At 37.7% G+C, this 27,423-nt stretch overlaps 1 protein-coding gene across 2 annotated transcripts in view; it reads right to left on the bottom strand.

Moving 5' to 3' along the window:
* Positions 1–27,423, bottom strand: part of PLPP1 (phospholipid phosphatase 1) — a 62,240-nt gene that overhangs the window by 24,308 nt on the left and 10,509 nt on the right. The window contains exons 2-3 of one of the 2 annotated variants that reach the window (XM_066339048.1): positions 9,426–9,577; positions 5,786–6,066 (exon numbers count right to left, since the gene is read on the bottom strand). In XM_066339048.1, coding sequence (XP_066195145.1) covers positions 5,786–6,066; positions 9,426–9,577 — 433 coding nt within the window. Of the gene's footprint in view, positions 1–5,785; positions 6,067–9,425; positions 9,578–21,592; positions 21,748–27,423 lie in introns of both variants that reach the window. The other variant, XM_066339047.1, reaches the window with a different exon arrangement.

The raw sequence follows: 27,423 nt of genomic DNA on the forward strand, positions 1-27,423 counted from the left end.
CAGTGGTGCTGAACAAGGCAGATGATGCCATGATCAGGCTGTCTAGATACCTCTAAGAAGCCATTTGGAGCCAGTGTGTCCCTCAGATGGTTAAACAAATGGATATGTATTCACAAGGCTTTGTCAAAACGCCACAGCTACCTTCACATAAATGAAATATTTAACCCATTCTTGCCAGTCACTGTAACAAAACTTCCACAGTCTTCAAGATGATATAGACAGTAATAATAATGGGGGGAAGGTAGCTCAAGGCTTGCTACATTTAGAAGAAGCAAGAGAAGCCAGCATATTTATTTTCTGGAATAATTTAATCCTTTTTCTGGTGACATTTTTAAAAGGTTTTTAAAATAGCTTTCACCATCACTAGTATAAAAATACATATTCCACATTAATCCAAAACTATGAAGAATAACTTTATAACCAAATTAACAGATATCTGAATTGATTCTTTAACTTGTATCCACTAAGTGGATTTGTCCCAGCTAATCTGTTTCAGAGATTTATAAACCCATAATAGATAACCAGGTACACTGAATATAGAAGAAGAGGAACACATTAAATAAAAGCCTTTTGCTTTCAAGGCTTATAAGCTCAACACAGCATTAGCAAATTTGTGTTTCTCACTCCTTACTAAATACAGACATTGTAAAGTTTTTCCTATATTATTACTGCAGGAAATTATTTTAAAATGAGAAAATTAAAAGAAGTATGCTTTAAAGCTTTGAAGTTCTAGGCATCATTTGCATGAGCACTAACTAGTATATTATTACATCCTAGTATATTATCATCCCTGTGAAATTATTCAGCAGACACAGAGTAAGAGCATAGCACACTTCATGCCACAATATTTATTTTTAACATTTTGTGGATAAAATGTAAGCTGAAATAGCATCAGATTCAATACACCTGACCTTTACACAAGGCTTTAATGTGCAGTTTGTGCTGCCAAGTTTATAAAATTATATATATTTATACACACTCAAAGTGACAACACAATCCTAAATTAGGTTCTAAAAATACTCTAAGATCTATATAGCACCTGCTACATTGTTTGAGAATTAAATAAGACTAATTCAGATATTCTTTCAATCACATACAACTTATCAATACCAGAAGTTTGGGGTTGGGCTTCCTTGTTGATTTTGTAGAGTTTTTTTTCAGTTTTTACATCTTTTTTGCTGGGAAGGCTTAGGGAGCTTTGTTTGATTTTGTTTTAGTTTTTATCTCTTGTAGAAAGAACTTAATAAAACTGGAGATAAACACCTACCATCATTACTAAGTTCTCAACTGCCTTAAAGAATATTCACAAAACCTTTATTTATACTGCATTTATTCTTTTTGAAGTTAAATTTTACAACCAAGAGGAAATACTTATTGTTTGTTCAAGATGATAACTGACACTTGCCTTTACTAGGTTCATGTTCATCTGGCCAAGAGTGTCCCCTAGATTCTAGATCCTACTTCCCAGAGATTACAAATGCTTATCTAGGCAAAGGCAACCAATGTTGAATTAGCAATTCCTGACTGCCAAAATTAGTTGGAAGCCACTAGCTAATATTGCCACACCATGGTTCAGTATCCCAATGATATAGTCAGAAGGCACACTATCACTGTCTTTAAATCTTGAAGCACAATATATTTAATCTTAACTTAACAAATACCTTATAAAGTTGTCATTTTTCCCCTCTGCCAGACGCTAAAATGTAAGTCCATTCAAAAACAATCAAGTGTTCACATACTAGAGGAAAAGAGCAGCTCTCGATGTTCCTTGTTACTCTACAAGGCTCTCAAGCTTCACTGTTTAAACACTCATTTCAGACAACCAGCAACTACAGTTATAGCAACAAAGTATACTCATGAGAGGAACACTGAAATACTAATTCAGAGCCGCTGCTGAACATCTGTGGTTTCTGTTCAGTCCTTCGGATGCAGGAAACCTAACAAACAGGATGTATGAACATCTGCCATGGACTGGTTAGAGCAGACAGGTTTGGGAAATATGCCTTAGCCACCAATAGTGAATGGGGAAGCCATGATATGTCCTATCTGCCTACTTCTCCTTGAGGAATTGGATATTTCACCAATCCACTCAAAGCCATGCTAAGGGAATGCAGTGGAAGGCCAGAAGAAAAGGAAGATGAGCAAAACTGGAAGCTGCATAAGCCAGAGATTAGTAAACACTGCTCCCTCACCCGCCCGCCACTTTATCAGGGTTATAATACGTGTATGTATTTTATAAGCAGGCACACCTGCCTATTTTTCTGAGCCTTGCTATGTTTATTTGAAAGGGGAAACAGCCAACTGACTAGTCATTATCTTTACAGGTGCTAACGAAAGTACCCTAAAGGTATGAAAGCATATAGCAGTACACTAAAAGTGACATGCTAATTGCAAGCACCAGTGACAACAGAACACCATGACTTTGATCTCTCTTCATTCATAGACACAAAAACTTGTGCTTCCATATCAAATTTACTTTTCTTTAACTAAAACAAGCTATGTCAGGCTCCTTTATTGAGTTACTACTCTTAGCATTTATTTAGAGGGAATACTACACACCTCTACATAAAACTAGCCGACATCAAATCCAGCAATGCCTCCACAAAAGCTTGAGATGGCACTTCTGTACAAGTCATTCACCTCAAAAAAATGCCATTGAGTATATCATTGCAAGCCTCTGTGTCTAACTTAAATTAAATGCCAAACACCACCTGAAGAAAGGACTGCCTCAAAAAAGAGGCACAGGAAAAAAGTACATCTAATAGTTAATATTTAACTAATTTATATAACCAGTGATTTTCATGTGTAGAGATCTTTAAGTGCTACAAACTTGGATGTATACATGCCAACTCTTACATGCATCTTTCAACAAATATGAATCAGATTTGCTAAGTACACTGCTGTGTTTGTGATCCTCTGCTTTGCTGAGCTAGCAGCAGTAATCAAAATGCACACATACTATAGAAGTTGTCAAGGAGAACCGAAGGTATTTAAACATGAAAAGGACTGCTTTCAGTATGGTGTATTAGCAAACAAGATGCTTCAGTCACGAAGAACTGTCTTATTAACTGCAGGTTAGAAAGTGAAACTTTACTGAGACTAATGTAACTCTGGGCACTTTACTCATTTACACAACCAATCCTAAATCCATTGATTTATATTCCTGATAAAGCAAGCACGTATTGTTGTACTGTTGTGGCCACTGAACAATAAAAACTAAACACTGTTTTTCTCTCTTGTCCCCATGTTATAACATAGTAGACAAATGCAAAGAGTTGGAAGCGTCAGATTTACATAAAGCAGTACTGGAACATAATGCTCAATATATTTGCCTAGAACATTCTCAGCCTCCAATCATAAAACTTACAGGCTTCCAGAAACACAGGCTGTTTTCTTGAGGTTAGTCTTCTAGAAGTTCCTGCAAGTGGTGTTTTGAACTGAGCCAAACTTACACATCACAGTACGATAAAGAACTTACACAGCTTATTCCTTAATCTTCATGTGGAAAAAATAAACTACTTCAAATAGTTTCTCCTTCCAGTTTTACTGTTAAGGAAAAAATGAAAGCACTGACTGATAACCTAATTTTATACTTTAGGAGCTTTAATCTTACACCCAGCTTTTCAACACACACACACACTTATACTATTTCAGAACAAGAAGTCTGATCTACTCAGGGATGCTCCATACCAAAACAATTTTATACTTCTGATTAGTAAAAAATGGTATGAAATGAGAAGGGAGGAGATAATCAATCAGAAAATACAATATGAATAACGGGAGCACATAATGGACTTTTACATTGCTCTCACTGTTTTCAATGAAATAAAATAATAAATTTGTCTTTTTGACTATACAATTAAGCATGAGTCTTTAAAAACATTCAAATGCAACCTCAAATTTTACTACTGTAGAGGAATAATAGGTTCAATTCAGAACATATGATTTTATATGCAACACTATGATTGTCCTGTTTTCATTCTTCCTTTGCATTTCTACCTGCCTATTTAATCTATGCAAATGAAAGTAGATGGTATTAGGTGTGCCACTAATAATTTTATCAACTAATATAGAAATCCATCTCTGAGTTATAGTTTGAGAGACTACTGACCTCTCCAGCTTCCTGTAAAAAGCTCCCTGCAATCCACCTCTCTCCTCTTAGTGGGCCATTAACTGAAAGGTTAATGCCCTTGGGCACTTGGCCTCTGTGTGGGCCCGTGACCCAGGATCACCAGAAACCCTGAAAGATTTACTGGATCACTGCACCCAGGTCATACAACTCTACAGGACAATGTCCCACTTTAATCTATCCTACCCTTCTTAAATTAGTTACTAACTTTTTGTTTACTGTTTCTTGTGCATGCAAAAGCCCCATCTGACAGCAGAAGCCCCACAAGCAAGTACATGTTCAACTGAGCACCTCAAGGAAAGTTCTGACCAAACACAAGAGCCCTCTCACATGGCTCTACAGGGGAAACTAGCAACAGAAAAGGGGAACATGACAGTAGCTGGAAATACAAACCTAATAGCCAATCAGTTAATAGATGACAAAATAATCTTGCATCCAATATAGAAGTCTGAGATGTCAAAACACAGGGAAGAATACAAGGTAAGCAATCACTATGCCATTGTTCTCCCATTCTATTCTCATACACAAAAAAGCTATTTCTTTTGTTTAAGCATAAGCTAACTCTTGTTTTCCAGCATCCTCAAAACCCAGAAAGATTACATCAGGACCATTTCAGTCATTACAACCAATTCAAATTTTTCCTCACACTGCTCCTTACACTTAAGAAGCATTTTTAGACTCATGAAGAAGTTAAACTAAAGACTTGGAAATGGCTGGCACTGGCTTAGTGGGACATAGCAGCTTCTCAAAGAAGCCACCCCTGTATCCCCTGCCACAAGTACCAAGTGCATCATTCTACAGCCTATTCATGCACTTTCTCCTCTACCACCAACAGTCATTCACATTTCATCAACATTTTCCTGTGGCTACTGAAAAATACCATGCATGTTACTGGAAAATTATAGGGAACACATGCCCAAAGAGCAAAGGAGCACAGAGGACAGTGAGGAAAACGACACACATCTACTTCACAACTATACAAAGAGAGAAGTTCTAACTAAGACAGTATATAGAACTTCTAGAAAAAGACATCTCTGTACAGGTAAGGTTACAGAAAGCTCAAGCAATTAAAATCATTCTGAACATACTTTTAACATTTCCAGTAGCACTCAAACACTGAGTTTACTGCACAACAACTAAAGTTTGAAGTGTCAGAGGCTTTATTCTTGTTTCCACAGTATCTTTCTGCAATTGAACTGGCAGATAAGTAGTCAAAATTTTAAAATTCTTAATAATGAGAGAAAATAGAGTGATTTTAATAGTCCTGCATATATTTATATGGATGTGCAGGTTTTATTTGCCTTCATTCCAAAACTAAAACATTTCCTTTGCTATTGCACATCCAATTTCTAAGTCAAATTTCAAATTCTTCTTTTCATTTAGAAACACAAATAAAAGCCAGTTGAAATTAAAAAATAAAGACAAAGACAATCACCCACAAGCATAAAAACACACAATCAGGCATTTAGCTATACATTCATAAAACAAGCTTTCACAAATTGGGGAAAAATCACCCAGGGTCTAGACAGGGTTTAATGTTTGAAATAAATTACAATAAATTTATTCTAGAAGCACAACAACTGCAGCAGCATTACCAAACTCATCGCTCCAGGTTAACAAAAACATTATGCAACGAAGTATACAAGGTTCACTCACCTTCCCTCATTGATTTTTGCTTTGTCCCCATGGCAAGTGAAGTTCTCAATGTATCCCAGGCTGCAGTTTATCCGTGTCCAGTCAGGCTGGCACACAGCAATGAAGTGAGGACGCAGTCTACCTATGGAGTACTTGGCAATGTCTGTCAACGACTGGCTAGCAGCTGCCCCAAAAATGAAGGTCCCAATGGCTTTGTAGATAGTGGCTATGTAGTTATTTCTGACAAACGAATTTGAGTGCAAATTATTATAAAAGACTGAGAGAGTCTCTCCTAGGATTATCTGAAAGAGAAACAAGGACAACAAGTTAAAGATAGAAACTTCAAAAGAAAAATACTACACTATTCTTGTTAATACGCACACATATAGTTTCAGAAATCACTTTTTTATAAACATTAAGCTGCAAATTTAAGTTTTCCAAGAATCAGCAGTAATCATGTCCAAACATTATAAGCACATTCACAGAGAAGAGAAACACCCTTTTACTTTACCCTACTTCATGTTAAACTTAATCATATTTTCAGAATACTTATTAAAACAAAGCCTTCTTGAAATAACATTTAACCATATTACTTGGCATGACCCTAATTAGAAACAATTTCTCCTGTATAACTTCATTTTACATTGAGTCTTCTTCAACTAAATTTCTACTAAGTAATTTTTTTTTAAAGCTTGTTATGTTTTTCATGAAACCAGAAACTATTCTGAAGGGTTGAGACTTTATATACAGATCTGAGAGGCCAGATGTTCCAAGAAAGACATTTCCTACTCCTCATGGAAATTAAATCCTTTGGGGAGAAAAAAACACTAATGAGAGTAGGGAAAGACAGGTCTTTTACTGAGGTCTTTTCAAGGATTTTTCAGCCTACATGTCCAACGTACATGTATCAAGTGTTGACAAGAAAGCAGATCTAATTGTTTTCTTGCAACTTCATCTTTTGCAGAAAACAAGTTTTCCCTCATGACAAATACAGAACTGCACTTCAGATAATTTGGATATTGAACCAGATGGTACCACTCGGTACAGAAAGGATCAATTCATACAGATGATCATATGTGTGGGGGACTGGATGCATATATGTGAAGTTACCTTGAAAAATCATGTAAAAATTAAAATTATGGCTCTGTCTGTCACTTGAGCGTGCCGGGTCCTGGATCCCAGCAAAGCAGAGCTTTGGTGAATTAAGCCATTACTTAGACACTGCCACCTAGGCACACAGAGTGACAGCTTCTCAGAGGCTCTCCACACGAAGGCAAACAAACAATACCATCAGAAGCTTTACACCCTCCACTATACCCAAACATGGACTGAAGCAGAGAAATACTAGAACATAGAATAAAGCTGACAAAGTTTTCAGTAAAGTACATAGACGCCTAATTCAGAAAGTAACCTCTTAAGGAAGATGGATGAGCACAAATACCCATGACAGGTAAATACTGAATCCCTTTCAAAGAACATCACTGCAAAACCTGCAAGGTGATCACTTATCTCAGGTAACAAAGTCAGTGCAATTACTACACTGTACAGGCATCAAAGAATATTCACCTTCAATAATCTGACTAAGCATTGAGTAAAGGACACCAATATTTGCTTTTACCATCTGACTGTGAAGCAATCTTGACAGAAAAGTCTGATTTCACAACTAAAAGGTAGTCTCTCTGATGTTGCAAAAGAAACTTTGTTAAACAAAATACTCGTAAGAGCTCAAATGGAGATTGGATTAATTCAAAAGGGATACATCCATTAAAAAACTATATTCAGCAGAGTCTTTTCTCACTCAGGAAGTCTGAGTTGCAAATGGCTGGTAGCCAAGTAGTGAGGGGAATACATCAATCTTTCCATGCTCTATTCTGTTCTTCTTCACTGAGCTGTTTTAATTGCTCTAGAAATGAGATAAGCTATATGGACTTCAGTTGTGACCAAGCATTGATGCTCTCAGGTAATACTGACTATCGAAAGGCAGTAACAGGGTGAAAAAAAAGTCATATCTTAAAGGCAGGATCTTTAGTATAAACCCCTTGCCAGTTAACAGAACACACAAACCCTCCCCCCCACCCAAAATTTTATCTGGTTCAGAAGCTTTTTTATAAGTTTTTGAAGCGGCTTTTCCAAGACAAGGGAAACTAGGCAAGCCACAGTTTCAATTCTCAGAGCATATTTCTAGAATTGCAAAAAAATTCCACCCAAGAGCAAATATGAGCAAATTGACATTTATGCTGGAACCTCGATAAAAATTCATACAGTCCCTATGCAAGGCAGAGTTAGATTATCATAATATCCCTCCTGACTTAAACCCATTAGCCCAGAGAAACAGCTGGTCAATACTGAGGATTACATTTAGCTGTGCCTTTTCATTTTTGGCTCCTAAATATACTTGGATAAATATTTATACACCTAAAAATCTTATTTGGCTTAAGAAAGTTTTAACTCTGTTCAAAGCATGGCTCTGATGAGTTTGGATGCTACCCAACAGAACCATCAGTGGAGACTAAAGCTTTTTAGCACATCTGGGCAGGAATCTTGAGGCCCCTGTGGAAGGGCCATTGTAGGAAATGCAGTGCAGTCCCATCAGACTTAGGACATGAAATGGTTAACTGAAGAGGTCCAACTGTCCCCTCTGCTCATGAGGACATGTCATTTTGCCCAGCCTGGGTATGCCTCCAAGAGCCATTTGCACTCCATTGTAGCCAAGGAAAGCTGCTGTTTTCCGCCAAGCTAAGGCATTTTACCCGCTGATCCTGGCTCAGACAAGCCACAAGAGGTGGCAACAGACAGGGTAACAGGACCTCAACTCTTGTCCATACGTAGTGAGCTATAACGTTAGCTCAGCTGACAGCATATAATTAAATATTAGATGTAGAAACTCACTATATCCTTGAGACAGTTCAGCTGAGCTAGGAGCTGTGGGCAGAGAGAGATCCCAAACTGGCAGTCACAGAGAATCTGTCCAGCTCCCTTATCTAGTGTAAAGAGGAGGAAAGAACAGTACTCTGTTTTCAGCCAGGTTAGGTTCAGTATGAAGCATGCCCCTGCAATAGTTGAAATACAAATGGGTCCAGAGTTCTATCCTGGCCTTCAGTGAAATATCTAGGGAAAAACACCACACCTTATTTTTGTATTCTAGTTATGCTTTTGATAACATCTGACTGGAAGCCATAATCTTTCTCTTAAATAGGCTAGTATCTGTTGTTACACTACCACACACAAAAGTATTCCCAAAGATTCTGTGGCAGATAAAAAAAGCTGACTTAATAGGTCATGCACACTGATATTCTGGAAAGTAGCAAGTCCTGAAATAAAGACTTGTGACAGTCACAACAGACTAGTTTTATTCTTAATAAATCTGGTAAGAAGTTTTTATCTCTCAGATTATAGATTTTAGCCACCATAGTTCTAAGGGTCTAAGGTATTGTTTTTCTGTTCTATAACTCTAGCTGTTTTACTTCAGTTAAAGAAAACCTTTTAGTTATTCTTGCCAGACTACCATTTCTACTGCTTTAGCACCTGGCCTAAGGCCATTATTTTAAGGTTGAGAAATCTTACAGAATACAGCTTTGTAAATCTGTAATAACAGATTACCCCTCCTCCCTCTTTCCCGCCCCCACTGAAATTAAAAGCAATGAAGAAAAGTTTAACTTACAACAATTACACTGAAAGGAATAATTATTCCCGCTAACAATTTATAAGAAATGGTGTCCTCTTTGTATGGATACCGGATGGATTCATCACTACAGAAAACTCCTCTCTGGAAGGGGGTACGTCGTGAACTGAGAATTGCAAAAGGCAAGCCAGCTGGCAAAAAGGAATACAAAATACATTACAAAACCAAAACAAACTGGCAATGATCATACCCCCACATTTCCAAAGAGAAGTGCATAAAGAGGAATGAGCATGCAGGAAGTTAGAAGGTTATGCACTTCCCTTGGCCAATGACTACTGCCTTGACTTTGTAGCTTCCAGGAAGGATTGCTGAATGAAGGAGAGCAGGGCAGGATTCCTCACATCTTCACATTTGTAGCACTTCAAGTGTAGCCAAAACCATGGCTGAGTAAATAGTTCAGTGACAACCACTGAGGTGCTCAGTCTGTGTGACAGGCACAATTACCAAATATTTCTTTATGTTCCAGTGAGCAACAGTTGCCCCTGTACACCTTCTCTGGATAGCTTTACAAGTCAGAAGAGCAAAAATCACATTTCATGAAAGCAGAAAATGAGGTGCTTTACAGGAGTACAAGTGCAGAGGGAGTTTTTGGGAATATGGAGAAAAGGAAATGACACATGCATGCGACCCCCTCACTTCCTCACACACTGGGTATCTTTCTAGAACAACAGGGTCACTGCATAAGCCCTACAGCCTCAAGGCATGGAGATGTTACTGTCACCTCTTCCACCAAAGAGGATGCCTTTGGCTCGATCTAATACCTACAGAACACAATACTAAGGTGCACAATGCTGCACGCTATTGCACATCAAGGTACCCACAACATAAACCAAAACCAGTCAGTTGAACAGCAAAGGCTTTTTTAAAAAAAACTCAAAATAGGATGCAAATTACTACAAACTAATAGAATTCCGTTTCTAAATCCCATTTCTTCATCCTTAACACATATACAACATCTGCACAATCTGCTTGTGTACAGCGATGAATACTCTCAGAAAAATAGCTCTATGGAAAACAACCAGTGGAGGACTACAAAGAATGTTCAACAAAACAATAAATAATCTTCTTTAGCTTAGGCATGTAGATCCCAGTAGCACAACAGCTCTTGACTTTATGTTCAAAATTCTGTTGTGTTGCACATAAAATACATACCACTTTAAAGTTACACAACAAAAATTATCTGGAGGAGATACTGACAGTATCTGACAGTAAGGGATCAGAAAGATAAAAACAGTCTCCATCCTCCCTTCTCAGCAGAAATAAATGTTGTTGTAGTCTCAATTCTCCCCTCAAGACCTCTGTGCCAAGGTATAGCCTACCTCTTCCCTTCCAGATACACACCTAGCCCCAAATATGCATGTGCAAATAAAAGTAAAGATGTAAGGAGCAGGAGAAAAAGTGAGTTAAAGACACCAACAAGAAAACTGTTAGATAAGAGACCTAGGATCCTTTCCAATCCTCTTCCCTCCTTCCCTCCACCTATGAAGTCCTCCAAACTAAGCCTGACTCCTGGGACCATCACAACAATACAACTAGGATTTTACCAATGATTTGCTACCAGTTTTGTTCCACACACCATATACTGCTTGTAAGAATACTCTGGTTTGAAAACAAACAAATAAACTAACGGCTCAAAAGGTGAAAATTTCCCTGAAGTGAACTCTGGTGAACAATTTTATTCCTTGATCAGGTAGTTTATAGGTCTATCATGTGGGCCCATGAATTTCAACTAAGCCTGTTGCAAAGAATCATGCACACTCTCTACTGCAGCAGTCATGAAACCAATAGCATGCAAAACCTCCCTGCCAAACGTGGTAGAAAAAGACCACTGTCATCGTCAAGAAGGGTTGTTTCCAATCTATGCCAGTGGAACTACAACTGACACAGCTCTGGAAGCCTTCCAAGCACACCAACAAAGCAGGACAGCAGGATGGGCTGAGAGCCAAGCCAGAGCCTCACCAAAACACTGCACTATTCAGCCAGCACAGAGCCTGGGAGCCAGACTCTGCAGTACAGTGCAAAAATACATCCTTTCCTACTAGGAAAAAAATTCCTCTCCCTTTCTCTTAACAGGAAGAATATCAGGGTTTTGAAAAACACTGCAGTCCAGACCTCATTTTTTCCCCCCTCCTCTTGTGCTGGTATTGTGACACATCATGATACAGCATTAATTGTCTAGTATTAAGCTGACTTGGGTCAAGGATGAGGCAGCAACATCTCTAGCCATGGTGAGGCACTTTTCAACATAATGCTGTGGTGTTTCCAACACCATTTATCCTACAAAATATGTATCATATGAAAATTTCATCTGCCCTGCAAACCTACTAACACCAATATTCAAGACTAAGTATTGGACAAAAATATATTGTTTGAACCTCCAAATGTAGAGAATTAGGCATACACAGATAAGAATTTCTTAATTATTTATATGGTTACTTCTTTTGAGTTGGAAGTTATTGGTAGTTGATTATCATAGAAAAGCAGTTGTTCACAAAATAAAGTTCCACCCAAAAAAACCTTATCACAGCTTCAGCACACTGCCACAAACATCTGTGGTTATAGTTAAGATAGTGTCATTGACATCAAATCACTAGCTCTGTATCACCCATTTTAAAGATCTGCTCTATGAATAATGGTGTCATGGTACCCTACTCCTCGTTTCCTTTAACCCACACTTGGATGTTTCAGCTTCTCAAGGTGAGAGATTGAAAATTTTCACAATTCTGGGGTTATCCAGGGGAGGAGTTTTTTAAAATGTACACTCCATCTACTAAATCAGATATAAAAAGCAGTGGTGTGTGGATCACAGGAATGAAATCCCTCATGCAGTGAGGATCCATGTTCTTCCACGCTGAGTGAAGCTGCTTGAAATGTGTGTGCTCATTCTTCAGCAGTATTGAGATTATGATGCAATTAGCCTGTAATTGCACCTTCCTGTATCTAGATCATGGAAACAAAATACCAAACAACTCCAGGTCTGTTTTTGTTTTGCTTTGTAAGTAAGTATGAACAGCTGAAACAAAATTACTGTCTTCTCTTTCATAATTTCTTAACACCTCCTTTGCTTAGAGTCTTAAAAGGTCTGGGTATCTATGTGGTACTCATTAAGTTTCTATTAAATGGAAGAGCTATGCACTGAAATATAATACTGCTAATAAACCTTATACAATAAATGTAAGACATGTTTCTTCAGTTTCCCCAACTGCACAGCACATTCAAGAAGTAATTCCAGTCATTTATCTTACTGCTGTTCCTCAGCACCTTTCAGTGTTGAAAGAATATATGCTACATGAAACCTTGAGAGAAAAGTTTTAATTTCTAAAAAACAGACTACAGTAGAACTGATCAGATTAACTTAACACTTAAATTGTATACTGAAGTCACAGAACTACATCTGTAATTTACCTCTTGCTCAATCCAAGGAAGTCATTAGCCTGAAAAACCATGCCACTAGGGGCTTTTGATATCTTTTTGGTTAAAGCATTCTCCAATGTCAATACTTAATCCCTCAGAACACGCTCCATGAAGCAGGTTTAATTTGCTTTTTAACACACATGGATTGACTTCACTATTATTAATTACTGGGAAAGTGCAGAAAAGTAAAAGTCAAACCAAAGGGACATCAAATGTTTCTGGCATGTGAAGCCAATAAGAGAACCTTCTCACAATACTCTGGGTTCTGTTATGTTTTAAATAAATCAGCAAAGTCCACTTTCATGGGTTTTCAAAGTGTTTTCATTACTAAAATCAAATCAAAATTATTTCAAATATATAGCTTAAATATTTTCTGGAGTGGAAGCTTCCCTTCAAGACAATAAAAGGACAAGAAAAATTAGTTAAGCTTCTTTAATACTGCAAGCAGAACAAACAAGCTGTCATAAGTGATAACGACGCAAAGCTTCTTACTATATCAAGTAAAACAGTAGAGTTTCCCTATAGCTGTGATATGTTACTTTTCCATCCTGACAGATATCATAATTTCAGAAGACAAGGATAAGTTTTTGCATCACACCAGCAATTTTCTAAGCATGGAAGCTCCCGGTACAGATGAACAGGATATGACTGAAGTTACCAAATGATACTTGTCTTTATAATGGTACCACCACCACTAGTGTCAATGTCCTTAATATCACAGATATGACTGAGGAAAAAATATTTACTGTAGTATAGGAAATAGTGCACCTCGACAGTAGGTTTATTCACATAAACAGCTAAAGAAGTTTCTCAAGAAAAAGTAACAAAGATTAAACAAAGATTCACTGTGAGAAGAAATCCTGCTCATCTACCATGGTCACAGTGCCACATTCAGTTAAAAGAAAGGTCCTACAATATCCTACAAATACCCATTTTGCTCAGTTTTCCCTGAAAGTAAAAGCTTTTATGTAAAAAGTGGAGACAGCAAAGGAGCAGTAAAGGCTCTCTACTGAAGACTTCTCATATGGCAATACCAAAAAGCTTCCCTGATATACACTTCATCTTCTAAGCTAGTTCTAACACAGCAAAGAAATTACCTAAAGGGAAAATGAGGACATGCATGTCAGGAGGAATTATGAGGTTGGGAAGAGGTTACCTGTAGGGTAATCTCAAGGATAAAGCCAACAAGCTGGTGTTATGCAGTGCATATGCATTCTTAATGAATAACTAGCAGATGTACTGCTGACGGAGCTGGCAATTCTTTGATACAGTGGAAGATCAAGGTCAGCCAGTTCTGCCTGCAAAACAACCCTCAAAGACTGAGGCAAGAGAACATGTGGAGATTTGTGCAGTAATGAGCTCAGAGTCATGCATTTGCAAGTTAAACAACTCTGTTGAGTTGGGAGCTTGTCAATTCAAAATAGCAGGGGGAAAATAACGTGCTTCCTGTGGTGGTTGTATACCAGTATAATAGCATTACCATTAGACAAGTCTTTTCAGAGGCATTAACACTTCTAACCACTTGCCAAGTAATTTCTTCCAAGACATCTTCAGCCAGAATTAGCAAATCCATTTGGTTTTAATTTGTATGTTTTAAGTGCAGACAGAGAAGGACTGCTAGGACATATTCCTCATTATCTCAAAAACAAGAGTTTAGTTTTGCATAGTTCAGCAGAGTCTAAGGTCTGTAAATCAGCCAAGTGCAAACACACAAGATACTAGAAAAAAAAGAGCAAAGCTGATCCAACAAGCAACCAAAAATTAAAGAACTAAAACCACAGTTGGTAATAAAGATACAGGGGGAAATACAGGCTCTGAAATGTTTCAATCAGAATACTTTGAGTAGAAACAAGTAGCTCAACTGATAAGACTACATATTCTAAACAATTACCCTTGTCCATAAGTCTGATTTATACAGTATAATGAATTTGTTCTCCTCATAAACTGGAGTGATTTCTGACTGATTATGTTAGGTTTTTTCCATAAATACCCTGCATAACACAGATCCATTTCTTTCCAAATTTCTAATCTTGGTTAGGTTTCTTCACTGGGCATGAAGCTGTTCTCTCCACTAAAGCTTGACATTAAACTCTGAAGAGACAGAACATCAAACCAAATACTTCCCTCAGGTTGTCCTTCCCACTCTGTACTCAGAAAGCATATCACCTGGCATTTATCCATGCTGTATTTCACCAATATTACTGCCATCTTTTGTATTTATTGCTCTGGGTTCCCTACTTCGCTGCTCCACTGCACTCACTCTCTCCTTCAGGGCATTTATGACTACACTCAACAGGGCAGACTTCCAGAGAGCTCTATTTGACATCTTCCTTCCCTGCAAAGGACAAGGAGCACTTACTCCTACTGCTCACCTCACACAGTTTAATGAATTATTTGTTCATTTAAGGATTCTTTCTCCATAACTCCGTAACTTTCTCCATAAATGTCTCCATAAACGTCTCCGTAACTATTTACTTTCTTACTATGTGGTTGAAGTAAATATTGGAATACACACATCCAAACAATGAGACTTTCTAAAAATTGCTGCTTTAGCCTGAGTTCTCCATCATCTTTATTTATCACAGGGATTAGTATAAGAACAGCTGTGACTGACACCAGGAAACAGTGGGTATGTTTCTGACAAAGTAGCTTTCAACATCTGTGCTTAAGTAGTGGGTACTAATCTTTCTCTAGAGTTCAGAAACAAAACAAAGTTTAAAAGACTTTGTTGTCTTCTCTCCCAGCACTTCAAAAAAACCTGCCACCACTTTTGTGTTGTTATCTACTGCCAACTTCATTGCTGTAGCTTTAAACTGGAACTGACACCTCCACTTATTTTTTAAAAAGTGTAAGTAATATTTTGAGGTTTAAGTCTTCTTATAGCAGAAGTTCAGATAGATGGTAGAAGCTAACATTTCCCCCAAATATGCTGTAGGTATTTTATCACTAATTCCATCAGCAAAAACATCTACAGTACTCATTACATTAGAAATACTGTCTGGAAAAACGTGCTTTGCAAAAGCTTAGATAAAACTTGAGCAGATATTACTGCTCATATTTTGTGAAAGCTGGGTAGGGTGTCAAAACCTCTTCACAAATTAAGTTGAGACTTTGGCTTCTCAGTATAAGAAAAGTGCTACTTTCTCATAGGAGTTTCAGAGTTCAGGAGAGCACCTACCAAGAAATAAACCATCACTCCACAGTTCACTAAGATGAATGGTTCCATTTTTTGACATTCAGCTTTTTCTCCTGAAAAGGTGGGTAAAACCTATCTCTTTGCATGAGCATTTCCTTGCACAAGGCAGAAGAAAAAGAGGTACAGTGATGTGAGCCAGATAAAGGGAAACAGAGTAGGCAGCAAAAAAGGAACAACCCCTGCCTTACTTTCCCTGCTGCTTGGCTCTGGTTCCTAGCGGAGTTCTCTTTTCTGACACCCTCTCCAGTCTCTGGTTTAAGTCCTATATGTCAACAATACATAAGTAGTAACTGTGTGTTAACAGACTTGAGATAAAGAAAAATCTATGCCATAGACTGCTAGGGTTTAGGTATCTTCCTTAAATTACAAAACTTAAATAAGCTGCAACTTTCTCTACCTACATTTCTCCATTTTACCCTTTTTTATACTCCATTAAATAGTACTTTAAAAATCCCCCTATACCAATATGACTGCTTGGCTTTCTCACAGCTATGACCAAGCTTCACTCAGCACTTTAAAAGCCATTGTCTGGAGTTCCTCCCACTGTCAAAATGCCAACTGTATTGCTCAAACACTATGTGCCTTCTCCACCACTGCAAGAAATGTATCTGAAGGGTTAACGAAAGTACAGGAACAAGTCCACAGGGCTAACAGGCAAGTTGCTATAGTTTTTTACTTAAAATACAAAGGCACTTAGTAAGAGTGATTTGTACAAGTAACAGAGGCAAATGGTGCTCCTCAGATATTTCCTCACCTTATTTCAAGCTCACCAGAACACCCACATCATGGACAGGTCAAAAAGTGAAGCCAAAAGTCAGATGCTGCTACTTCTTCAGCATCTGGTCCCACAGCACTGATCTCAGTCAGGAAATACTCATCAATTCAACAAGTCAATAAAGTGAATTACCTTACACACTAAACCTTCACACATGGATTATTACTACGCTGGCTTTAAAACCAGAACCAAAAAAATAACAGTTTATTCCTCAGAATAAAGTTGAGTTTGGAGATAGTGCCGATCTGCAGTAGCACAGTTAATATCAAGTACGTGAACAGTTAATATCAAGTAGAACTCCCGACAGATTATGAAGTTCAACAGCATTGCCCAAAAAAACTTCCTAATGCCATAAATACACCAAAAACCACAATGAAGATAAAACACGAGCACCTTTTCAAAAAGTTACCAGGTAAGAGGCAGTCCTGCTCAGAGCATAATAAAACCTCTTACAAGTAAACTGAAACCTAGGAGTCAAGTTGAAGTCCACTCTAGCATCAAACAACAGTTTTAATTTCAATTAGCTGCAAAACTAACAGTGGGTCATAAAGCTTTGACACGGCTGATAAAGTGAAAAGCACATCTACAAATCAGTAAGTCTTCATAGGTTTCATTAATCCCCTCATTTATTGATCTCTATCACAGCAGTAACTACCTTTGTCCATGAAGACAGAGAAATTTAACTCAGTGAGTGCTTATGTCAGTCAATCTAATAGCTGATGTCAATAAAAGCTTCCCTTCAAAATGCACCCCTTTCATATACAGCATAAAAGATCAATTTCTTTTGCCATAAAAGAAATCATTCAATTGACTCTAAGGATGATTGTGCTAATCTGTAGGAGGGAAAGCTTCAGTCAGAATATCATTGGTATAAGCAGACATTCCCAAAAACATTAAGCCTAACACCTAATAGGTTAAAATTGGCACAGGAGCAAAGCTACATAGGTCCTTTTTGGGAATTCACTATGATACTGAGGACATTTTGCCACACCAAGCCTAGGAATGTTTTGATTCAGCCTTTTTTTGGTTGTTGTTCGAACTAGTTAGAAATCAAATGTATCTACCTTGTATGAAATCTATCCAAATATCTTTTGAACATGTTCAAGGTGGAGAAATTAAGTCCTACAGGCCACATCATATTCCCTTCTCTCAAAGAAGTTCCAAATAGCAGTGGTTATCCCAGAGAACTGGGCTAAGTTCTGTATTTACTAATGAATACTTCCTTGTAAGAAACATCAGCATTTGCATTACTTGTTTTGGTAGCAACAAGCTGTGGAGAACTTTGTCTCCCAGAAACTCAGTGCAGGCCTTTGGCCGAGTTAGAAGTTCTGAACTCTTCTCTCTATATCAGCCCATCATGTAATAGAAACCTACCAGCAATTTGTGAGCCTTCAGCTCTGGGACAGAACTGCCAGGCAAAGCCTTGGCAGGGAACCACAGAAATCCTAGAAAAGGAAGCAGAGACAACTCAGCAACTCTCATGTTGCTCTGTTGTTCTGCTTCTCTGTGAGAAGGATGTTTCTTGTAGAGAGGTTTTCCTTGCTCTGTGCTTCTCCCTCCCCCAGTGCCACTACCACTGGAGGTATGAGAAAGTTCCATGAGTGTCACTGAAAGAAGTCATCTGAGTAAACAAGATGACTGGAGGTAAAAAAGTCAATTTGAAAATGAAGCTACCAGAAAAGCCCAACTGAACAGGGCATCTACAAATAGACATGGTTACACCTCACTGGAAAAGATATTGACATTAATTTCTCATTTATACTTGAAAAAGTTGGTCTCATGCAGACAACTGAAGACCAAAAATGCCAGAACAAGCACATTTCCAAATACTCCTAGAGCTCCAAGCCATGGACGGTGCCTAGTCATGGCTTTTAAATTACACAGAATTACTATCTAAATATATCCAAAACACGTAGTAAAATAGAAGGATCTTTTGGGGTTCCTTATACGTTAGATATAATGAAAGTGTGCTGCTCTAGACACCAGCCTAAGCCATCTAGAGAGATTCAGTCTTCTAGCCCACTACCAAGACTTGTTTGACCCTAAATCTCAAAAAAATTCTAGTACAAAAATTGTGGTTCTCATCCAGACAAAGAGAGCAATTTGGAAAATTGAGAAGCATCATACTAAGAAGTAGCACTTCAAAAAGAATAAACATGTGTTTCTCAGACACTTTATTTCCTGATAAAAGGTGGCAATGGCAGCACAAAGGGTTCAGAGCTACAAATAGAATTATGATTCCTAAAAGCATCTTCCTATTTTTGAGTTTCTCACACATCATCTTCATAAAATGCCATAAAAACAAATCCATGATTATGCAACCTAGTTTCTTTTATGTACAAGAGACTTAATAAAAGATCTGTGTATGTTTTGGGGTTTTTTTGCTTTGGGTTTTTCCTCTTCGAGAATATTTTATACTCCATTACAGGCCTACCCCAACAAGACCTTTTAGTACTATAATTATTATTATACAGCAAGATGTTCAGGCCATTTCTTATTCCATTCTGAAGACTAGCAGGCCCATAGTGCAGCAAGGGCCATATGCATATAAATGGGTTCTACCACTTAGGAGTAAGTATCATGTTTGAGGTAGTCTGATCATGGAAGGCAAGTACGTATAAAAGTGTAATTTATCAACTCTAGATGAAATTTTTGTCATCAATTCCTTCAATGAGGATTCTGTCCCTTTCGGTAAAGTCTCATGTCAGAACAACAATTTTTACTAGATGTGGGATAATCAGTTATTGCCCAAAAGTCTCTCACAGGTGAGCTGTGCTCCTATTGGGGTATTGAATGTGGAACATATTGCTTCTAAAAACTTAAACTGCCTTGGAAAAAGTCTTAAGCCTTCAGTGTGTCAGACCAAAGCAAAAAAAATTCCGAATTCAGATTCCCAAACTGATAATTTTTCCCAGATTGTCCATTTTGAATAAAGATCAGTTTTGAAGACAGAATCCATTCAACTGGAGCCCTCTTTCAATTCAGGAAGTTGTGATATCCCATGTCTCATACGCTCTAGCTGTACAGCTTACTCTAGCCCTCAGTTCTCAGTAGCTATGAAGATTTTTTCACCTCTTGATTGAGACTGAAGAGCTCTCTACATCTAAAACTGAGATTAAGAGAGCCAGGTTAAGTAGACCAAGCAAGGTGCTTTAAGGTTTGGAAAATGTTCAGACTGAAAAGCAAATTACTTGGTTAGACTTAATCATAACAGCTATAAGTGCTCTAGAACTTATTTTTTTTAAACATCTCAGCACAGAGACTAGAAGTGGCTATTCCAATTATAAACTCTAGCCTCCTGAACAAAGACAAGCAATGAAAATCCACTGTGTGACTTCTACAGAAGTCCCATAGCAGAAAAATATCAGAATAGACTGGAATTACTGACACATCTAATTTTAAGCTGTAACTTCCACTACAAAGATTACCTAAAATTATAATAGTACATACTAGTCTTTAAATGTTCAGACTTTCATGTGAATTAGCTCTAAGTCAGATGTTTTTCCATGGCTTTAGAGCCAGGAAAAAAAAAAATCACTCTCCATTGACTTTATATTTCAGCAACAACTTCAAATCTAAAAATGATATTTAAATATGATAATTAAAAAATTACACAATTCAACAGAACTGCAGCTAGAACATTTCTTTAAAAGTCCAAAAGTACACAGAGCTGCAATTGTTAGCTCACCTGTACCCCTATCAATCAGGGTACACAGGAAACCTACTGGAAAATAAATTTTCCCTAAGGTGTGCTGAAAATACACGTACTTGTCAAAGCAACAAACTTTGCTTAGAAGCGAAACTATACTAGTGAATACTTGTGTCAGCCTCCTATTTATTGCACAGGCCTAATGGAAGCTTTAATACATAAGCACTAATGGGAAAACCAGAGTAATGCATGTAGCTCAGCAGGTTCACTTGGTTTAAATTACTGTCTTCCATACTTAAAGCACTTCATATACTTCTTACTGATTAATTTAGCTTATATATCTATCAGATAAAAAAATATCATCATAATCTTTGACCACAGGCTTGGCCAAGTACTGCAGAGACAAAAAAGATGTACCTTCAGGTTCAACACTATTTTGCAAAGTTAAACTTTTGATTCTACAAATCAGCTCAAACATTACTAAAAACTGGGATATGAGCAGGCTTAAAATATTGTTAGAAAAACCTACTGAAGAATTAAATTGTTCTTTGTCAAAATCATGTGGTCTTTAAAACACTGAGCCTCTTTTCTACAAGCAATTAGATTTTCAGCCTCTGTATCCCATTTTATCCCACTCTTCTTTAAAGAGTAAATGCATTACTTTCAAGCTTAGAAAAAGCTTCTGAGTCAAAATAAGGGTTATTTTTGCAAAAAATACATGGAAGCAACCAGTTATAGGCGTGTGCACTGCATTACAGTGACAAATTCTAACATCACAAGTGTTTAAATTAGCAGACTAACCCATTCTGAACAAGAGATGTAATCATTCCACAATATTTTCGAAGAGATTTTTTCCTCTCTAGTGATAAAAGCCTAGTATACACTTTTTTTCCTGTTCCTAAAACAAATGAAATTAGCAACACTAGCAGTTAAAGATTAGTTCCAGATTTTCTGTGCAAACAGTAGCAACAGCACCTTTCACATGCATATAACTATACATATATGGGATTTTGCCTGTATAGACTTGTCTTCAACTCATTTACAGTGCTGAGCTCGTGGAAGGCATACATTTTACTCCCATCACCAAAGCTCCCTATATATTAGCTACTTACAGAGAAAATGGGCAGGGTGAACCCCACTGTGTAGAGGACAGTGGATGTGATGGTACTGTCATGGAACGGATACTTGATGCTGTCATCATTACAGAAAAAGCCTCTTTGATACGGTTTTATTTTGGCCAAGTTTAGAACACCAAGGGGTAAGCCAGCTGTTGGGGGAAGGAAAACAAAAGAACAAAAACAAGAAATACATGTGGTTAAATCAAAAAAAAAAAATCATTTCTAATCATGCATGGAGGAAGCTACCAAACATGCATAACTCAAATTTCCTAAGTATCATGCAATGCACACACTTACCAAACTCTGTTTACAGACTTTTTTTTCAGATTACTTCAGAAAGAGTCTGAGGTTTCCCATCAGGTACAGATGTTTAAAAAAATACAAAGTTTGAAGTCTTCCATCCATAAGGTGAGTTGCCACCAAACCAAGATTACATTCAAGAAAAAGCCTTTGCCCCTCACATGACTAACTGTTATTGAGGGCAGGTAGCCTTTCATCCCTCCTCCCTCTGCCACTATGCCTTGACTTTGGCTTGTACCTGATTTGCCAGCCTTGTTCTCTGCACTATGATGTGGTCAGTGTTTACAGATAAGACAAAGAATAGACAGGTTCTGTCATGGTTAGGGAGTTAAAAATTTCATGCAAGTAGTTTTCATGCAGGTAATGGGAACAAGAGAACTGCAGGGACACTAATAGACACGTTGAATGGATTGCATCTCCAGGTAATGAGATTATACATTGAGTATCTATTTACACAGCTTTTGTACACTTTAGAAGATTTCTACATGAAAATATAAATTATTAACATAGCAGCTGAGATCTGGGTACAAATTACAGCTCTCAGAATTTATACACTGTGATATATTACCAATTCCCTCTCCTATGAGTTAACTTGCATTATACTATACTGACCGTCATGTGAAAGAAGCCATCAAGACTTCTGATTATTATACTCAGGTTTAACTTACTTCTGATTAGAACTGCTTGCCATGTAATACATGTTCTGCAGGAATAATAACCTCAGGAAATTAAACTTTTCATTTTACTTTCTCATAAAAACAGTAAGGTTGGAAAGGACCTCCAAGGTCATCAAGTCCAGCCTTTTACCAAATAAGACTATGCCCAGTTTCTCCCTTCCCTTTGATCCACTAAGCAAACTCAGTTTAAGCACAGATTAAAGTTGGTAAATTACATAATGCCAAACCCCCAAACAAAAAACAAAAAGTAAAATTTGTTTTAAAACATGGTAAAAAAGGATAAAACTTTGTATTTTCCCCAACATCCATTCAATAAGTAATGCTGCAAATAGACATTCTATATGTAAATCAGAGGGTGGGCACAATTACTGGAGCAGGAAAGACTGCTCAGTATATAAACAACTTGCTGACTGAGAACAAAAAACATTTCAAAGAAGTTAACATGATGAGTGATTGCTTTGATTTCTGGTGACACCTGCTCACTACCAGGTAAGTAGCTTAAAGTTGTTTTAAGTATGCTTATTTCTATATACTACATTAGAAGAAAAGACATCAAGAGTGAAAGAGTGTAAATGTGATAAATCCTGGCCCTGTCTTTAGGCTGCTCAGTTGCAGTGCAAAGGCTTGTGAAGTGCATAATGAAACTGTGTTATGACTGGTAGCACCCCAGCTTTCAACTCCTCTTCTGAGAAAATTGCTATGGTCACAAGAAAGCAGTCTGGGAATATTTTAAAGCCTCTTATGGAGCAGAGGGGAATTTTTTCACAAATTATGTGAAATATGAAAACTGTCCACACTTACTGATGCTTACCATCCCATAGAGAAAAAATGAATGAAAATACAAATGGCACTAAGCTTATTCTTCAATCAAAACTTCAGGCAAAGTTTTTCATTAAGTAGCACAGTATACCATTGAATCAACTACATCTCAAAGGGCTCTCTACTTCTGTCTGCTTAAATGACTGAGAGAAGAGCTAAAGCTTGACAAAACACACGGCAGACAAACAGATGAAATGGAACTTCAGCCTTTCAAACATGAAGGGGCCCACACTGAAGAACTCAAAGTTCACGCTGACCAAAGGGATTGCTATATGTTCACATGCCTGGAGCCAAGTTTCATTTATGCTCAAGACCATGGCAAGATTCCACTAACATAATTTAGGAGTTCATGTTTCCTGTCTTTACCTCTACTACTGCACACCCAGCAGGATGCTGGAGTGGTAATCCCATTACCTATTTGATATAATCATATCTGCTCAAACAGGTCACCAGATTTCCACATACGGAAATATCACATGCTCGTGATTAACTTAAGCAGCAGCTTGTGTTTTCCAGAAGTGAAGTGCTTTATAAATACCTGTTTTCCACAAAAAGCTGCCACAATCTTATACCAAGAACTGTAACACATAATAAACTTTTGACCTGAAAAGGGGAGAAAATGAAAAGCAGCAAATAAAGGCGTCACATGACAACAGTTTCAAAGCGACTGCAAAACTCATCTGTATAGCCTACACTGAAAGAATATAAAAAAAATTAAGTTGGTTTCAGATCTTACACTAACTGCCCATTTCCATCTTTTTTCATTACTGTTAAATTCTTACTGCAATCTAAATGATATACTGTTTTCAAACAGCTGACTATAAGATTTTGTAAAGTGGTATTCAGTTGATCATTAACCCATCCCAAACAGTGGTAGCATTTTTACTGTTTCTCATTTTATAGGTAAAGACGAGACTTTGTGCATGTAAGCAAACTTTTTACTGTAAGCAGAAATAAACCCCACCACTAATGTACATAACAGGCCAGTACTGCCATCAGAGGTGCCAAGCATCACCATGACCTTTAAGCAGGCTGAACTTCAGAGGAATGTACTTATGTCCAGTCTCATTAGCATCTCCAAACTGGAGCAAAGAGTGACCAAGATCTTGTGCAAGATCACCAGGCTGAAAGGCAATCTTGTAGAGCAGCCCTCATGCCTTATTCTCTGCTCAGTATATCTTCTTTTCCTTTTCACCTACCCAGTACCAGCAGTAACCTCAAGGTGCTCTTCTAAACCAGGTAGCTTTACACCTTAAGGGATCATAACGGCTTAGTCATTATTCATATCCTATAAAGCATGGTCTTCAGCAGTAAAAAAGGACTATTACTTGAAGTCACCCATCATTCAGGCTGGAACATATTAGAATTGGATTTTATCTACTTTCTGGTAAAAACTGCAGTTTATTTTGTCAAGAACTAGTGACCAGCATATTCTGGGCTGTTTTGTTAGGCAGTAGCAAGAAATAGACAGCAGTCCTCTGATGTTCCTTTCCCCTCTAATTATAAAGGGAAAACAACCAGTCACTCCAGTGCTCTGTGACTTACAAAAGGGGACACTTCTGCAATGCTCACACAAATAGACTCTAGCTAACCCACAGACCAGGCTGGATGGGGCTTAGAGCAACCTGGTAAAGAGGAAGGTGTTCCTGCCCATGGCAGGCGTACTGGAACGAGATAATCTTTAAAATCGCCTCCACCCAAAATATCCTACGGTTTTATAACCCTGAAAGCTACAGATGTAGTAACAAAGTTGAACAGAAAAAGAGACTCCAAAGATTTGAAGCCTTTGCCTATGAAAGAAAGGTAAGAAGTAAGCAGGGTAAAGACGGAGACAAAGTCAAGAACGATGCTTGAATTACTGAGGAGGGATTGTAGGGACAGAACAGCCTTTAAGTTTTGGGCTAGAAATGTAAGAACAGGGCAACATACATTTGTACAGTTACGTGAGGTATGCTGAGTTCACAAGGAATTTTCAACTCTAATATTTAGGTCCAAGTCAGTTGCATTGTAGCTTCCACTGACCACCTACAGTAATTCACAGTAATATACATAGCCTTTTTGATCATATCTGGCTGGATGACATAGCGTGACAAACGCCTGTAAGAAGGGAAGGAAGGGAGGTCCAGGCTAGGAGAATAGGGAGGAAGTTGCTGGGAGAATGGTCCTCCACCCACAGAAAAAGAACATTAAAAATAAAATACCAGTACCCAAGGGGGGGAAAGTGAATTTTTTTTTCCCAAAGGAAGTCTGTTAAATGAAAAAATGTTGATTGATTTGCTACATTTTTAGTGGGTTTTGTAAGACTAAACAAACAAACAAACAAAATCTCAGTTTATCCTACAAATGGAAATGATGGGTACCAATCCATCATCTTTTTACAACGTGTGTATCACTGCATTACTGTTCTGATCTGTGACATTTATCACACTGGCCATTTTAGAGTTGGGTGCTTGAGCTTGGAGGCCTAAGAAGTCAGATTCTGAAGACTTCTAGGTGTCCATGTAGCTTTAGCAGCAAGCTGCCTGTTTTTCTTAAACAGGAGAAAAGAATTTATAGCCAAATTAATTATAGCCAAAGAATTTTATTTTATGTCTAAAAGGATATGAATAATATTTTACGTATAAAAGGAAAGAAACTGTTAAAGTTCCTAACCACTTCAGTGATGCTGTACTACCTAGTTCTCAACCAGATGCAATGCTCACAAAACTTGGCTCAGTTTTCAACAGCAACCTAGGACAATCTAGACTGTTGTCCTCACCCACTACCCCTCTCTTGCCCAGGCATTAGTTTTAACACCAGCCTGTCCAAAAAGATAAGCCCATGCCCAAACAACACTGGTTTTTCAGAGGCACGTGCTCATGTGGCCAACTGTATTATTGTAAGACCTGGCTTAAAGGACAAAGTAGGAACACGTAGCCAAGGGTGTGGAATAAAGGACAAGGACAGATGGGACAGATCAGCTTCAACACCTCATGAAGCTGCAACTTGATCAGCGGTGCTTTCTCCCTCACATTTTTAAACAGTACAAAGGAATGCACTGTATTTTGTAAACACACCTTAATTAACCCACTTGGCATCCTTATCTGAGCAAGTGACTAAATATCCACTTGAGGTTCTGTGCAGTCAAACCCATGATGAATTGCTGTTTCAAGTCCTCCAAGGCAATATTACTTTGTACTCCTGTTTGGTCCTCAATCAGACAGTTCTCTCCAACAAAACAAGTTAATATCTAGGAACTGGGGTAAAGGCGGTTACCCTTAAGGGACACTATGGCAAATGAGAACATTCTAGCTTGATTATTAACCAAAGTCATTTCTTCATGCTGCAATGAACTCACAAGTAAGTGTTAAGTAAGAGAACCTGTGCTGGACTACTATGAGACTCAGGGGGTTTTTTCTCTACACTTACCCTGAAGAATATGATCAATACACTCTGCACTTGATATGCTGACAAAGCTTAAGGTTTTGTAAAGAAATTCATAGTTTATTATTTAGTTAGGGAGTGTCAAACAATAATTCTAGCTGTACTAGAGAAATAATGAAATAATCTCCAGAAACCACATCAAATTATATCTTAAAAATAGATTACCTACTTCTTACAGCTTACATTCCTATTAGATAGATGATACTGTTAATAACCTCACGGAGTCATTTCAAGCTAAACCTATACAGCTGTCAATTACTACCGAGAGCAAGAGAGAATTTAAGTTTTCCTACTCTTACACATATATTTTTTCCTTTTATTTTCAAATCGGACAACCATGTTTGCCTCACTGTTCATTTTTCAGTGTACAGTCTGGGGTGAGGAAGTAGGCAAGGGATTTGAAGAAAATGAGGTCAACCTCATGGTACTGGAGAGAGCATGGAAATATCTGTAAATGATACTGCTCTCTGCAGAAGACAGGTTGAAATTCTTTTTCTGTCAACAGTCAGAGAAAGAATCAATATACTTTAAAATAGGTGGTTAAAAAACAGAATACAAAAAACTACCAAGAGAAAGAAGAGATTAAAATAATGATAAAGCATTTAG

Source organism: Sylvia atricapilla, chromosome Z, assembly GCF_009819655.1.
Source record: "Sylvia atricapilla isolate bSylAtr1 chromosome Z, bSylAtr1.pri, whole genome shotgun sequence".
NCBI classification, from domain to species: Eukaryota; Metazoa; Chordata; class Aves; order Passeriformes; family Sylviidae; genus Sylvia; species Sylvia atricapilla.